Source organism: Myotis davidii, unplaced genomic scaffold (assembly GCF_000327345.1).
Source record: "Myotis davidii unplaced genomic scaffold, ASM32734v1 scaffold461, whole genome shotgun sequence".
NCBI lineage: Eukaryota > Metazoa > Chordata > Mammalia > Chiroptera > Vespertilionidae > Myotis > Myotis davidii.
Window position 1 is genome coordinate 1,382,211 of NW_006295825.1, and position 13,435 is coordinate 1,395,645.

The following is a 13,435-nucleotide window of genomic DNA, read 5'->3' on the forward strand; positions in this document are numbered from 1 at the left end:
CAGTGGAGGCTGGCTGGAAGCAGGTATCTGGGATTTATTTAGCTTCTATAATTGAAACTTTGTTGCCTTTTGCAAAAGGCAGGTGGGAAGCTTAGCTTCCTCCATCGCCGAGGCAACCAAGCCTCCTGCTTGCTCCAGCTCTATGGCTGCCGGCCGCCATCTTGGGTTAATTTGCATATAGTCGCTCTGATTGGCTGATGGGCATGGCTTGGTAGTGGCAAAGGGACGGTCAATTTGCATGTTTCTCTTTTATTCGATTAGATTATAAGTTTGCCTGGACTTTGAAAGCTACTTCAAAATTATTCCTTGAAGTGATATTGCCAAGTTCCCTTCTTCAGGACTACACTATTTTGCATTCCCTCTGGCAATGGGAATATAAGAATACCTATTTCCTCAAAGCCTTGTCAGTAAAATATGTTGGCAACCTTTTGTATTTTTGCCATCTGATAGGTGAGGAATGTATTTCAGTTTAGTTTTCATTTATATTTCTTTTACGAACTAAATTGAGGATCTGTTTATATGTTTAAGGACTATTTGTATTTCTTTTTCTGTAGACTCTCCTTTGCCTACATTTCACTTATTGGTCCTTTATTTAAAATGTTTTAGTAGCTCTTGTTATATTAAGGAATTAACGCTTTATCTCTTATGTAAATGGCAGGTACTTTTTCCTAGTTTGTGGGGGTTTTTTTGTCACAAGTAAGGTTTTTAATTGTATGTCATCAAATTTATCAGTCTTTTCCTCTCTTGCTTCTGGATTTTGAATCATTAGGAAATACTTCACCTTCCCTAGATTCACCAGTGTTTTCTTCTGATACTTCTGTGGTTTCCTTTGTAACATTTTCTGGGGTCAGTCCATTTTTCTGTAAAGGGCTGCCATACGTAAATATTTTAGGTTTTGTGGGCACCAAACATCTCTTTTTTTTTTTTATCACATAATTCTTTTTTTGTCTTATTCTTTTAAACAATGCTTTAAAATATAAAAACCATTCTTATGGCTATCCAAAAATAGATTTGACCCCGGATTTAGATATTCGATCCATTTGAAATTTATCCTGGTATATGATATGAGGAATGGATGAATATATTTTTTTCATTTGTACCTTTGCTAATTTAAAAAATTTTAATTGTGGAAATTTTAAAACATACAAAAAAGTAGAAGGAATAGCACAATTAATCCCCCCACCATGTATCCTTCACCCAATTTCAGTAGTATCTACAAATGGCCAGTCTTGTTTTATCTTTTCCTCTCTCTCCTCTCCTGCCAACATTTTTTCTTCCTCGCCGGATTATTTTAAATTAAATCTCAGACAACATAAAATTTTATTTATATGTATTTAAATATGTATCTCTAAAATATAAGAACTTTAATGTTATATATTTTTAACTTATTAAAGTTATTTAATTTATTTTTATCTTATTATATGTTATACATATAATGTGTACACTTTCATGTATGTAAATAGCATTTTATAAATTGAGGACATCTGAGTAATCAGCACTCAGATCAAGAAACAGAGCATTAACAGTATCCAGAACTTCCTGTCATGCCCAGTTCTTGTCACAACTCCCTTCATAGGTAAACATTATCTTCTAATACTGTATGTAAGCATGGCCATTTTTAAACATTTTATGGACTCATATGGTATGTATCTTTTGTGATGCATTCATTTTTTGAAAACATAATTGTAATACCATTGTATTTTTAATATGACAATAGTTATTGTATATCTTAAATTAAATATTTATTTAAATTTTCACAATTATCTCATAATGCTCTTTTTTAGGTGATTTATTCAAATTGGGATCCAAACAAGGTCTATTTGTTGCATTTGGTTGATGTCTATTAACTCCCTTTTATCTTTGTTCCCTCTCTTATTTTTTCCCCTTTGTCATATATTCATGAAGAAATCAGGTGATTAACTCCCCTCCCTCCTTTTTTTTTTTTTTAACAATAACAGAATAGTTTGGTGTGCTAAGCAAATAAAACTTAGCTCACAACCTGAATTATACTTGTTAAAATGAATATTTATTCTTTACTGACGATTCATTAGATACAAAGGTGCCCACATAAATTATTGAATCAGTCAAGGCAAATATTAGAAAGCAACTTTGAACTAGCATTAGCAGAGAGGGATTACAGAAGGTTATTTATTGGGGAGCCATCAAGGAAAGAACTGCCATTCCCACCAGCTCTAAGCATCTAATGATGATGTGAGGCTTTAGGTCTCTCTCCCTGCCTCCATCTCTGTGTGGCAGGGCCTAGGGCCAATAGTTTCTCTGGAGCAGTCTCCCCCAACCCCCATCACTTATTTGCTGAAGTAATCAGGTCATTAGTCTGGGTTATGCTGATTGCATGCCCATGGTGGTATTTAACAAGTTTTCCTGTCCTCTCTATTTCTTGTGAACTAGTAGTTACTTTTTTTTTACCTTTATATATACTAAATTACCAGTGCTCATTCATAAAATTTAATAGCTGCTAGGGAAAAACAAAAGGTAGAGATTACCTCTAGTTTTACTAACAAGATACAATCACTGTCAACAATTGATTTGACCACAGAAATCCCCTTTTTGTTGTTGTTGTTGTTTTAGTACTTACTAATTTCCCATTGCTCTTAAGAATATACTTGGAAACTCCTAATTTTTAGAGCCTTTCATGATTTGAAACAAGATTAGCTATTTTATATTTTTTAAACCTTAGTACTAAACATTTTCTTGTATTTTAAACATGGAAAAACACAAACAGCAAAATAGTAATTACAAACAGCTAGAATGCCTTCTACTCTGTACACATAAAGTGCTTAATAGTGAGTGATGAACACACCAAGCATGTGAGAATCAGGAATTAGAGCACATTTCCTTAGGTTTACACTCAAAACAAAAACATATACATTGAAAAACATTTTTCATTGTTTATTTGTGTGTTTTTTTCTTAAATTACCTTTACTATTTTGAGTAGAACAGTTTGACATTTTATCAGAAAATTTAAGAAAGTGAAAGATCCTCATATCCTTTCTCATTAGTTTTAATGGTTTCGCTCTTTGTTTTTTAATAATGGACAGGATCCCTGTCAAAGTTTGCCTTACCTGGGAAATCAGAGGTGGCATCTCCCTGCAACACGAGTAATACAAATATCTTCCAGAACTATGCAATGGAGGTACAGTTTTAATCCAAAGAACATTTTTATGTACTGCTTTATGAAAGTTGCATTTCTTAAGTATTGATGGTCTTGGATGGAGTAATAAAATGTTAAATATGTAGTATCTGAAAATTTCAAAATGTACGTTGCACCTGAATGAACTTAAAATATCTAGTATTTCAGATGGTTGAAGTTATACCATTTTCCTCTGTTTAGAAAAGTTCCTTTGAGATTTATCAGCATACAAAAGCATTTTCATTTCAACATTTATATTTATCCCTTGTTATATGTATATTCTCTTTGAATTTTTATTTTACATCTTAAACACTTAACAACCAAGTTTGTTGTGCAAGCACACTTGTTTGATGAAGATACAGGGAGCCATTTTGGCATTTGTGTCAACTTTTTCCATCATGTTTTTCATTTTTTGTATCAGTTTGATGTAGCTATCTGCTGGATGTGCTGCTCTATCTCATTTTCTTACAGTGAAAAAGTTACTCTTTTACCCTTTAATATTTTCCCCTAATTTTTAGGTATAATTTACTTTTAGATACATTTGCATAAAACTAGAGAATAAATTTGTATGCCGGAAAATAAACAATGAGCACTGATGTTGCAATTTACAAAGTTTCTGATGACTTCAGGAATTTCTACATTTTATTAATGTAAAGACAATATTTATGTTCTTCCACAGCAACTATCTTTAGTGACAGACCAGGGATTTATTGTTGTTTTAAATCTCCAATCTGTCATAGCTGATACTCTTGCAAAATACATTGATCACACACTTAGTTGTTACAGCATTGACAAATTACTTTAAAGGTTTCTAAATCGTCCCTTCAATTTCTTTATTTATTACAAACCAGTAAGAATTTGTGGACTAGCATTTGCTCAGTGACCGCACTTTGAGTAGCACAAATCTATAATGTGTAATTACAAATACTTATTTGGGGTACTAACAAATTATGCTTGGGTTTACTTTTCCATGGCAGGCTTTTTTAGTAATTATAATGGTTAAAATGCTTGCTTAAATGCAAGTTTCCTTTTCAGGCAAAAATTTTGGAATAGATTTAGCTGAAATAGTTAAAGATAAATATATAATGCATTGGATGTAATTCATATTTTGTTTGTAACTTCCAAATTCTTCTGCATTTTAGTTTCCTAGTATATTTATGAATTGAACTGTTTTTAATTTATAATATGCACTAACCAGCTTACTTTATACAGTGCCATTTTCTCCCACAGGTTCTCATCTCAAGTTGCTCTCGGTGTAGAACTTGTGATTGTCTTGTCCATGATGAGGAAATCATGGCTGGCTGGACAGCAGATGATTCAAATCTCAATACTACTTGCCCATTTTGTGGCAATCTTTTCTTGCCCTTTTTGAGTATCGAGATAAGAGATTTAAGACGACCTGGAAGGTAATGATTTATGCTTTTTTTTCCTTCATGTTTAAGAGTCACATTTCCTAGAATCTCTCCTTTCTCAATAAGCTCCTTTAATTCACATTGCAGATACTTTTTGAAGTCAAGTCCATCTATAGAAAATATGCATTTTCCATCCTTTTCAAGTCAGGGAAGGCAGTCTTGTATCTCAACATCAGCCTCTGGTCTTGACACATCTGTTATCTCTGTTCAAGGGAATTTTGATTTAAATAGGTGAGTCTATTATGTGGAACTATATGTTAACAATTTATATAATATATGTTTTTGATAATGACAAGAATTAGATGAACATTTTAAGGTTTACGTTGCTATGTATAATAGATTCATAAGCTTAAATTCTAAGTAAAACAATATTAAAATTATCTTAATAACCTAAATGTTTAATCAGTTATAGTTTATACTCCATGAATCCTCATGGTATCAGTTATATAATTCATATAATGTAATGTTTACTAGTATTTTAAAGGTAAAAATTTTGTAGAACACTTGAAGTTTATAACGAACACCTTTCTCTTGTGTCTATCTCTTCAGGAATTAAGTCAGTACTACTATTTTGGAATATTTAATCTTCTACTTAGGAATATTTAATAATCTAAAAAAACATTTGGAGCTGATAAAGGAACTGTAAAATTAAACTAAGCCATATACAGTAAGCCTAATAGAAATAAATCTACGCTTAAAATTCGTTTTGGAGAAGTGCCAAATATAGATAGCTGGCAGATGAAGCCATATTAGTAGCTGCATGTGCAAAAGAAAATGCCTGCATAGTACTGGCAGGCTGGTATGATCTGTTTAATCCTAAATGCTTAGGCAGCAAAATTGCAGACCTGTGTGTGCACTATCTTTCATCACAGGTCTGTTGTAGCCCTTACTTTGACTGCCACTAGCTTACAATAGGTGGGAATCTCCCTTCCCACTAGCTGAAAGAATACATGCTTATTTTTTCTGCTTTATATTATCTGGGCCTGCTGTATAAAAGTTGTCCACTAACTGTTTTTGAATAATTAAATGACTCTTGAATATTTAAAGTGCACTGGATAAAAAGGAAATTTAACATGACTAAGCTACTTAAAAATATATTCCTTTTTTCCAAGCTGAAGCCTGAGTTCCTTAGATTTACTTTGCTATGCCCAGCACTGATGCTAAAGAGAATAATATGGTCTTTCTAGAGAAATAAAGTAAATCTAGACAATGATATGCTTTTTGCTTTTTTCAATACCCAAGCAAATCTAAACGGCTGGAAAATACATATGCCCGAAGTATTCAGATCCCTGCTGATAGATCAAAAACAGCTATATCAAAATGTCCAATATTTCCAATGACCAGGAGTGTCAGTACTTCTGGTCCCTTGGATAAGGAAGACACTGGAGGGCAGAAGCTAATTCCTACAGGCAGCCTGCCAACTACTTTACAAGGAGCTACAGTATGTATTTTGGTGTTTTTAAAAATTTGGACATTGATCATTTACATGATGTTGTTCACCTTGTCCGAAACAGCCTTATTAGCTTTAAGTTTTTTAAATTTCCATCCGAGGATATGTTTATTGATTTTAGGGGGTGGGCGAGGAGGGAGAGAGAAACATCCGTGTAAGAGAGAAACATCCATTGGTTGCCTCCCATATGTGCCCCTACCGGGAATCGAACCAGCAGCCTTTTTGGTGTACCAGACGATGCCCCAACCCACTGAACCACCTGGCCAGGGCTGGCTTTAATTTTATTATTGTCAAGGAGAGTTTCTTGTTCCATGATACAATTATAGCACCTTTCTACTTACATGGAAAACATTGACAGGAAATTTTTTAATGACTTAGTATCATAAATCTTATATTTACCATTTATGGTTTTTATTTATTCAACAGGATTCTTTAGGATTAGAATGGCACCTCCCAAGTCCAGATCCTATCACTGTCCCATATCTCAGTCCTTTAGTAGTATGGAAGGAACTTGAAAGCTTACTGGAAAATGAAGGCGATCATGCCATAACAGTGGCAGACTTTGTGGATCATCATCCAATTGTTTTTTGGAACCTGGTGTGGTATTTCAGACGTCTTGACTTGCCCAGTAACTTACCTGGATTGATTCTTTCTTCTGAGCATTGTAACAAGTATTCAAAGGTATGAGAGTACAAATTAACTAAAAGACAATGCTATTGTCACCAATGTTTGCATATTCCTAATGACAAAAAAGTAATGTTTATGCTATTTTTAATAACCATCTTAATCATTAGATGAATAAGATTGATTAAATTGTGTTTACAAATAATTTTTCTTCTTTCAGTCTAAGTCATGTTTTTTAGCCTTCTTGTAAAATTTATACAAAATGGGCTTGCATTTTATTTTATTTTTTTCATCATTAATACATTTTTATTCTTTTTTTTTACTATTAGTTAAGGTATTACAAATGTGTCCTCATCCCCCAGGGCTTGCATTTTAATTATGGCCTCAAGAATTAACTATGAATGACTCTTATGAAAAGAGTTTGTGAGTTGGCCCCACTCACGTTTTATACCTCCTTCAAAAACAAGCCTGACACTTCTTTAAGAGGATCTCTCTAATTCTTAGTGTAGTCACGTGCTACCATTCTCTTCATTCCTTTACTCTGGGTTTTTGATTAACATTTAGGTATTGAGTTTGTGATATGTTCATTTGTATTTTTGATATGTTGTTCTATAAAAGTGTTTTTACTTTTCATATGCTATCACGACCACGAAATTGTAAAGCTTCTAAGTTCAGAAACCTTGCATTCTCCTTCTTGTGTTTTATATCTATGATGATTGTGCACACATTTTGGATTTTCAGTGCATGATGAATGAGTGTCTGAAGGTTAAGTCAGTCAGAGTTATCTGGCCTAGGGTCTTGGGCTGATGTAGAACGGGGCTGCCTGGTTTATCTTTGTTTGGACCTTCAGCCATAAGCTGGTAGAGATTAGCCCTTCACACTACCCTTTCTCACAGATCTCAGTACTTTGTAAAATCTGCTTCGGAGCAGAGATCACTTTAGAGATCATTAGATTCTCAACTCAGCCCATCTTCCTTCAGTCAATATAAAATGCATACAGATCAGTCATTTGCTGTTCTCTTTATCTCTTGCACACATACATCCGAAAAAAATATTTATAAGGCTATTTACAAAACATTATGTAAGGATCATTAATGAATGTTTGTTTATTCTTCAACACAGATTCCCCGCCACTGTATGTCTGAAGATAGTAAATATGTTTTAATACAAATGTTATGGGACAATATGAAATTACATCAGGATCCAGGACAGCCCTTGTATATCCTCTGGAATGCCCACAGTAAGTGCTATCATAGAATGTGCTGGCTTTTTTTATATGAGAGTAATCTCTACTTACTTTAAATAGCCTAAACTAATGTATAACTGACTTTTATTTTACTATACTACTTTTTGTCTTACAGGTCAAAATCGTACTCTTTTGTTTGAGAGTGAGTGTTAAGTTTAATGTTTTTAGTGCTTATCTTCTATGGAGGTCAAGGGTTTTTTTCTTTTTTCTTTTGTGTTTTTTGGGTTTGTTTTTTGTTAGTGTATATGTGCCGGAGGGGTTGTGTTGTAGAGTTCTGCTTTTAGCACATTGCTTATCCCAACTTCTTCTTTATATTTATTTTTGTTTGTTTCCATCTGGGCTGCTTCCCCAGGAGCTATATTAAGGAGAACAGTATTTTTAAGTTTTGTCTTTGAGGCCAAAAAAGCTTTCGGCCTATTTTTATCATTATTTATCTTTTTTATTTTCCTTTTTCTTTCTTCATTTTAAGATTTCTATTGCCCTTCATTTATTTTTAGTGCTTTGTAACTTCTTTGCCAGCTATCAGTTGCTGCTTAATTACATTTTCCTTTCTACAAAGAACATTTTCCTTCAACTGCTCTTTGGTTCTTTTACAGCCCATAAGTATCCAATGGTCCATTTATTACAAAAAGGTGATAATTCATTTAGCCAGGAACTATTGAAAAATATGGTAAAAAGCATCAAAATGAATGATGTCTATGGACCAATGAGTCAGATTTTAGAGACACTGAATAAATGTCCTCATTTTAAAAGACAGAGGTAAGTCATTGTCTTAAATGAACATATTGTTCCTCTAGGCATATTAATGTTGTTTGCTTAGTAATTTGTCAGAATATCTCATGCTTATATTAGCATAAAAATTTTTGTAGAAAATGAATAAACTATATGCATAGTAATTATCTTCTCCATTCTTCCCTTCTCTTCCCACCCCCTCCCAGGAGTTTATATAGAGAAATATTATTTCTCTCACTTGTGGCACTGGGAAGAGAAAATATTGATATAGGTAATTCTGCATAATATTTAACATGTAATACTTATATATCATTAAAAATATGTGTGTGCATACTTTTAATATATTTTATAGTTTTTATGTTGGTTGTCTTTATTATTTTAATAATGTATATTCATATAATTTATTTTTTTGATATGAGATACTTTGATATTTTGGTAATGTTAATAATAAAGGTAACAATAGTCCTAACCGGTTTGACTCAGTGGATATAGTGTCGGCCTGCGGACTGAAAGGTCCCAGGTTCGATTCCGGTCAAGGGCATGTACCTTGGTTGCGGGCACATCCCCAGTGGGGCGTGTGCAGGAGGCAGCTGATCGATGTTTCTCTCTAATTGATGTTTCTAACTCTTATCCCTTCCCCTTCCTCTCTGTAAAAAATCAATAAAAATATTTATAAAAAAGGTAACAATAGAATTTCCATATAATCCATTAATTCCACTTCTGGATATATACCCAAAAGAATTGAAAGCAGGGTCTTAAGGAGACATTTGTGCATCCATGTTCATAGCAGCATTATTCATAATAGCTAAAATGTGGAAACAAGTGTTCATTGAAGTATGAGTGAATAAACAATGTGGTATATACATTCAATGGAATATTATTCAGTCTTAAAAAGGAAGGAAATTCTGACATATGCTACAATATGGATGGAACCTTAAGGACATTATGTTAAGTGAAATAAGCCAGTCACAACAAGTCAAATACTATATGAGTCCATTTATGAAGTACTTACAGTAGTCATAGTCATAGAAAAAAAGTAGAATGGTAGTTGCCAGGGGCTGGAGGAGTGGAGACTGGGGAATTATTGTTTAATGTATTTAGTGTTTCTGTTTTATAAGATGAAAAGAGTTATGGAGATGGATGATTATAATGGTTGCACATTATGAATGTATGTAATACCACTGAACTGTAGAGTTAAAAATGGTTAAGATGGCAGCCCTGGCTGTGTAGCTCGGTTGGTTAGAGCATAGTCCCATTACATCAAGGTTGAGGTTAAATCCCTGGTCAGGGCACATACAATAATCAACATAAATAAGTGGAACAATAGATCGATATCCCTCTCCCTCTCCCTAAAAAAATAATCAAAAAATGGTTAAGATGGTAAATTTTATGTTATATATATTTTACCTCAGTTTTAAAATTGGGGGGCGGGGGTCATTTTTAAAAGTTCGCATCTTAAAGCTTTAAATTTCACTGTTCTGTGTAATCTCACTCTAAAGAGTTAGAGCTATGGACTCTAAAGTTCCCATGTTCCAGTTCTGAAATTCTGTGGTCCTTTAGTTGTCAGAAAAGACCTCAAGATTCCTTCTTGGCCTTTAATTTTGCAGTTCTGTAGTATTACAAAACTTGGTTGTTATCAAAATCAAATATAAATTTCTTTATGCCTTTGTTTCTTGTGAATTTTTTCAGATGTATTTGATAAAGAATACAAGATGGCATACGATCGTCTCACACCTAGTCAAGTCAAGAATACACACAACTGTGATAGACCGCCAAGTACAGGAGTGATGGAATGTCGAAAAACCTTTGGAGAACCTTATCTTTAAGATGTGTGTGTGTGTGTGTGTATGTGTGTGTGCGCGCAAGCGCGTGTGTACGCACACGCGCTTTCAATATGTATTGTATAGTCTGTATAAAATAACACTTTTAGACTCTAAACTTTTTTTCTTCAATTTTTGAAAATGAATTTGTAAATGGTTCAGAATGTCCATATGGCTCATGTACAGAATATTTTAAGGAGAATAGTGACCAATAGGGAGAGAGCCACTTTGTTTCCCCTTTCCTTTTCTTCCTTCACTTTCCCTGTAACAGTCAGGCAGTTTTGTGATGGGGAAATCCCTGAACAAAACTAGTTCCCATAAAATAAAACAACCTTTTCATGGTTTCTCTTGTAAGAGACAGCTTGAAAACTCATGTATGAAACTTGAACTAATGTAGTATCTCCTGTTTTCATAGACTAGTCAAATGTTTTGACCATGAAGTTGTATTATACATATTTTAAATTGTTTATAGTAAGTTGATATTTTTTTAATTTTTAAACTTAATATAGCAAGCTTAAAATGAACTGAAACTTATAAAGCAAGCAATTAAGTGCTTATTTTCCTTGTCTGCTATTTGGAGTAACTAGTACAGCTGCAGATCTCTATAAGTATATCTATCTATATTTTTTTTATTACTTGGGGGAATGATTAAAACAATGTCAGTGCTAGTGTCTGTGTTGTCCTGGAATTGCATGTTAGTACTCCTACGCCTAACTGCAGTGAGTGAGTCATGACAAGGGTGTGCACTGCCCAGACTGACTCATTGAGCCTTGTGGAAGGAGAGCCCCAGAGGTTCCAAGTCTGTTTCTGCAAAATCAGGGTCAGCATACCACAATTCCAAAATTTCTCTATTGCTAATAGATCATACAGTCCACAGGGGAAATAGCTTACAAAGCCAAATATCAGTTTAAATTTTAATATCTACATAAATATTTATGTTGGGAAATATGTCAGACAATATACTCTCTTCCAGATTTTAACCTTAATGTCTAAAATATTGGGTATGATGCAAATTGTACTGTATTTATCGGGAATATGGCCTACTGGAGTTTTTGGTTAATAATATATACAGATATAAATATTCAATTTTTTTTTCAAAAGTAGAAAAGTAATAACTCTCTAAAAGTAAAGTCAGAGAGAATTTCCCATATTGAGGAAATTGGCTTTTTCAATAAGCCTTCAGAATCTGAAGTTTATGGAATGTGAAGTCCAGAAATCAGACAATAAATTGAATATTTAAGCATCATGAGTAGACTCTAAAATATATTTTTAATCTCATCATTTCTAATTTTACTTTCTTTGGGTAATTCTGATCAAAAGTATTCTTTGGCTGTTAGAATTATTTATAGATTTTCAATATGTGTGTATGTTTGCATACATTGTCATTAAGGAAGGAATTCTCTAGCCAATTTCAAAGAGAAAAATGGGTGGTCCCAATTTATGTGTATAAAGCCAGTAGAGCCCAGGACATTTGGACTGGGGATAACATGAAGTCCTGAGACTTAGAATCAGCTCAGCTACAGAAAACCACCTTTTGAGTTCACACTGTTAGTGAATATCACGAAGCTGCAACATTTCACAGCTTTCTTCCACTCTGGAAAATAACAGGAAGAGTTTAAAATGTAAAATTTTAGTTCAGTTAGTTTGGGGCTGAACTTGCTTACTTGAAAAATCTGGTGCTATGCACGTGTCTGCCTCTCCTTTGTAAATACCACTCCAATTTTATCTTCTACTATTCAAATCCAAGCTTCACATTCTGAGTCTTATGTTTTCTACCTAAATCAGCGGTCCCAACCTTTCGGACCTCACGGACCACTGGTTGGCGACCGCTGTTCTAAATCACTTGTAAGTTGTCTAGTGAGAAATATGTGACAAGTGAGGCTTTTGGCATTGCCCACAAAACTCCCTCCAAACAGGATTCTGGGGTTCTATTCTGGCTTTTGTTGTTGTCTGTTGGTTGGTTTGTTTCCCTTATAAGAACAGCTTTCACTATTGTTTACCTTTATGAATCACAGTTCTTTTATTTCAAATCTGACCCAAAACGGTGAGGTAAAGCCCATTCTTCATGGGTCGAACTTATTTGGAAAAGTGAATGTAATTTGTATCTCCTCCCCCCACACATAGTTTTATTTCTGCTTTTGGTTGGGTTTTGTTTCCCCTACTTTTAATCCCCAAGGAATATTATTTACACAAATTTAGTCTTAAAATATACTCTGAACCATGAAAAGGAAGTGGTAAACTCTTCAAAACAAAATTAAAATATGATCATCCTTTAAAATAACTCTATACATTCTTTCCTTCTGTTTTTTTCTCTGTTGACCGTACATTTTGGAGAATCATGGCCAATTGTGTTGGAGAGAAATACCCTTTGCTATATTATTTGTCTCTGATTTTCTTACTCTTAGTTTTGTTTATATGTTTAATAGTTGAAAATAAATCATTCTGTGTCCTGGTATAACTTTACTACTTTTTTCAATTGTGTTTTGAATGTCACACACTTGTATTTTATATCATATTTAGATATTCAGCTTTTCATCCTATTGTCAGGTAGGGAGTTGTGCAGCATGTTCATATCCTGATTTTTGTCTTTTGTGGTTGTTTGGAGGGTTTTTGTGTGTTGTTGTTTCTGTGTGTTGTTGTTGTTGTTGTTTGCTTTAAAACCCTAAAATCACCTGCCTGTTTTATTGTAAGATTTTCTAATATGTTTTCCATTTTTATATGTAGAGAAATGATTCCTGCAAATGTTGGTTTGGCATTTCAGGTGCTAAATACTAATTTTACTTTATGCTGGTAATTACTATGATATTTTAGTGCAACTAACAATTGTTAGCCTACTGTATATAGAAGGCTGTTATGTTGAATTCTAAATACTTTGTAAGTATATGGTAAGAAAATGCCCATTTGTATGGTAAAGTGTGACAGCCCAGCTTTGTTTTTATTTCTCCCACTAGAACTTGAAAGCTGCTTTCAGGCACTTTATCTCAGAGCAGGAAGGGAAAG

General features: G+C 33.6%; 1 protein-coding gene across 18 annotated transcripts in view; it reads left to right on the top strand.

Annotated features, from left to right (window-relative positions):
- Positions 1 to 12,898, top strand: part of DENND4A (DENN/MADD domain containing 4A) — an 80,370-nt gene extending 67,472 nt beyond the window's left edge. For 10 of the 18 annotated variants that reach the window (XM_015568497.1, XM_015568486.1, XM_015568487.1 and 7 more), the window contains 10 exons: positions 3,060 to 3,154; positions 4,364 to 4,557; positions 4,651 to 4,794; positions 5,806 to 6,004; positions 6,440 to 6,694; positions 7,760 to 7,877; positions 7,999 to 8,025; positions 8,480 to 8,642; positions 8,822 to 8,886; positions 10,305 to 12,898. In XM_015568497.1, coding sequence (XP_015423983.1) covers positions 3,060 to 3,154; positions 4,364 to 4,557; positions 4,651 to 4,794; positions 5,806 to 6,004; positions 6,440 to 6,694; positions 7,760 to 7,877; positions 7,999 to 8,025; positions 8,480 to 8,642; positions 8,822 to 8,886; positions 10,305 to 10,441 — 1,397 coding nt within the window. In that variant the 3' untranslated portion in view covers positions 10,442 to 12,898. Of the gene's footprint in view, positions 1 to 3,059; positions 3,155 to 4,363; positions 4,558 to 4,650; positions 4,795 to 5,805; positions 6,005 to 6,439; positions 6,695 to 7,759; positions 7,878 to 7,998; positions 8,026 to 8,479; positions 8,643 to 8,821; positions 8,887 to 10,304 lie in introns of those variants that run through there. The other 8 variants (XM_015568494.1, XM_015568495.1, XM_015568499.1 and 5 more) reach the window with 5 other exon arrangements.
- Positions 12,899 to 13,435: the final 537 nt, after the last annotated feature.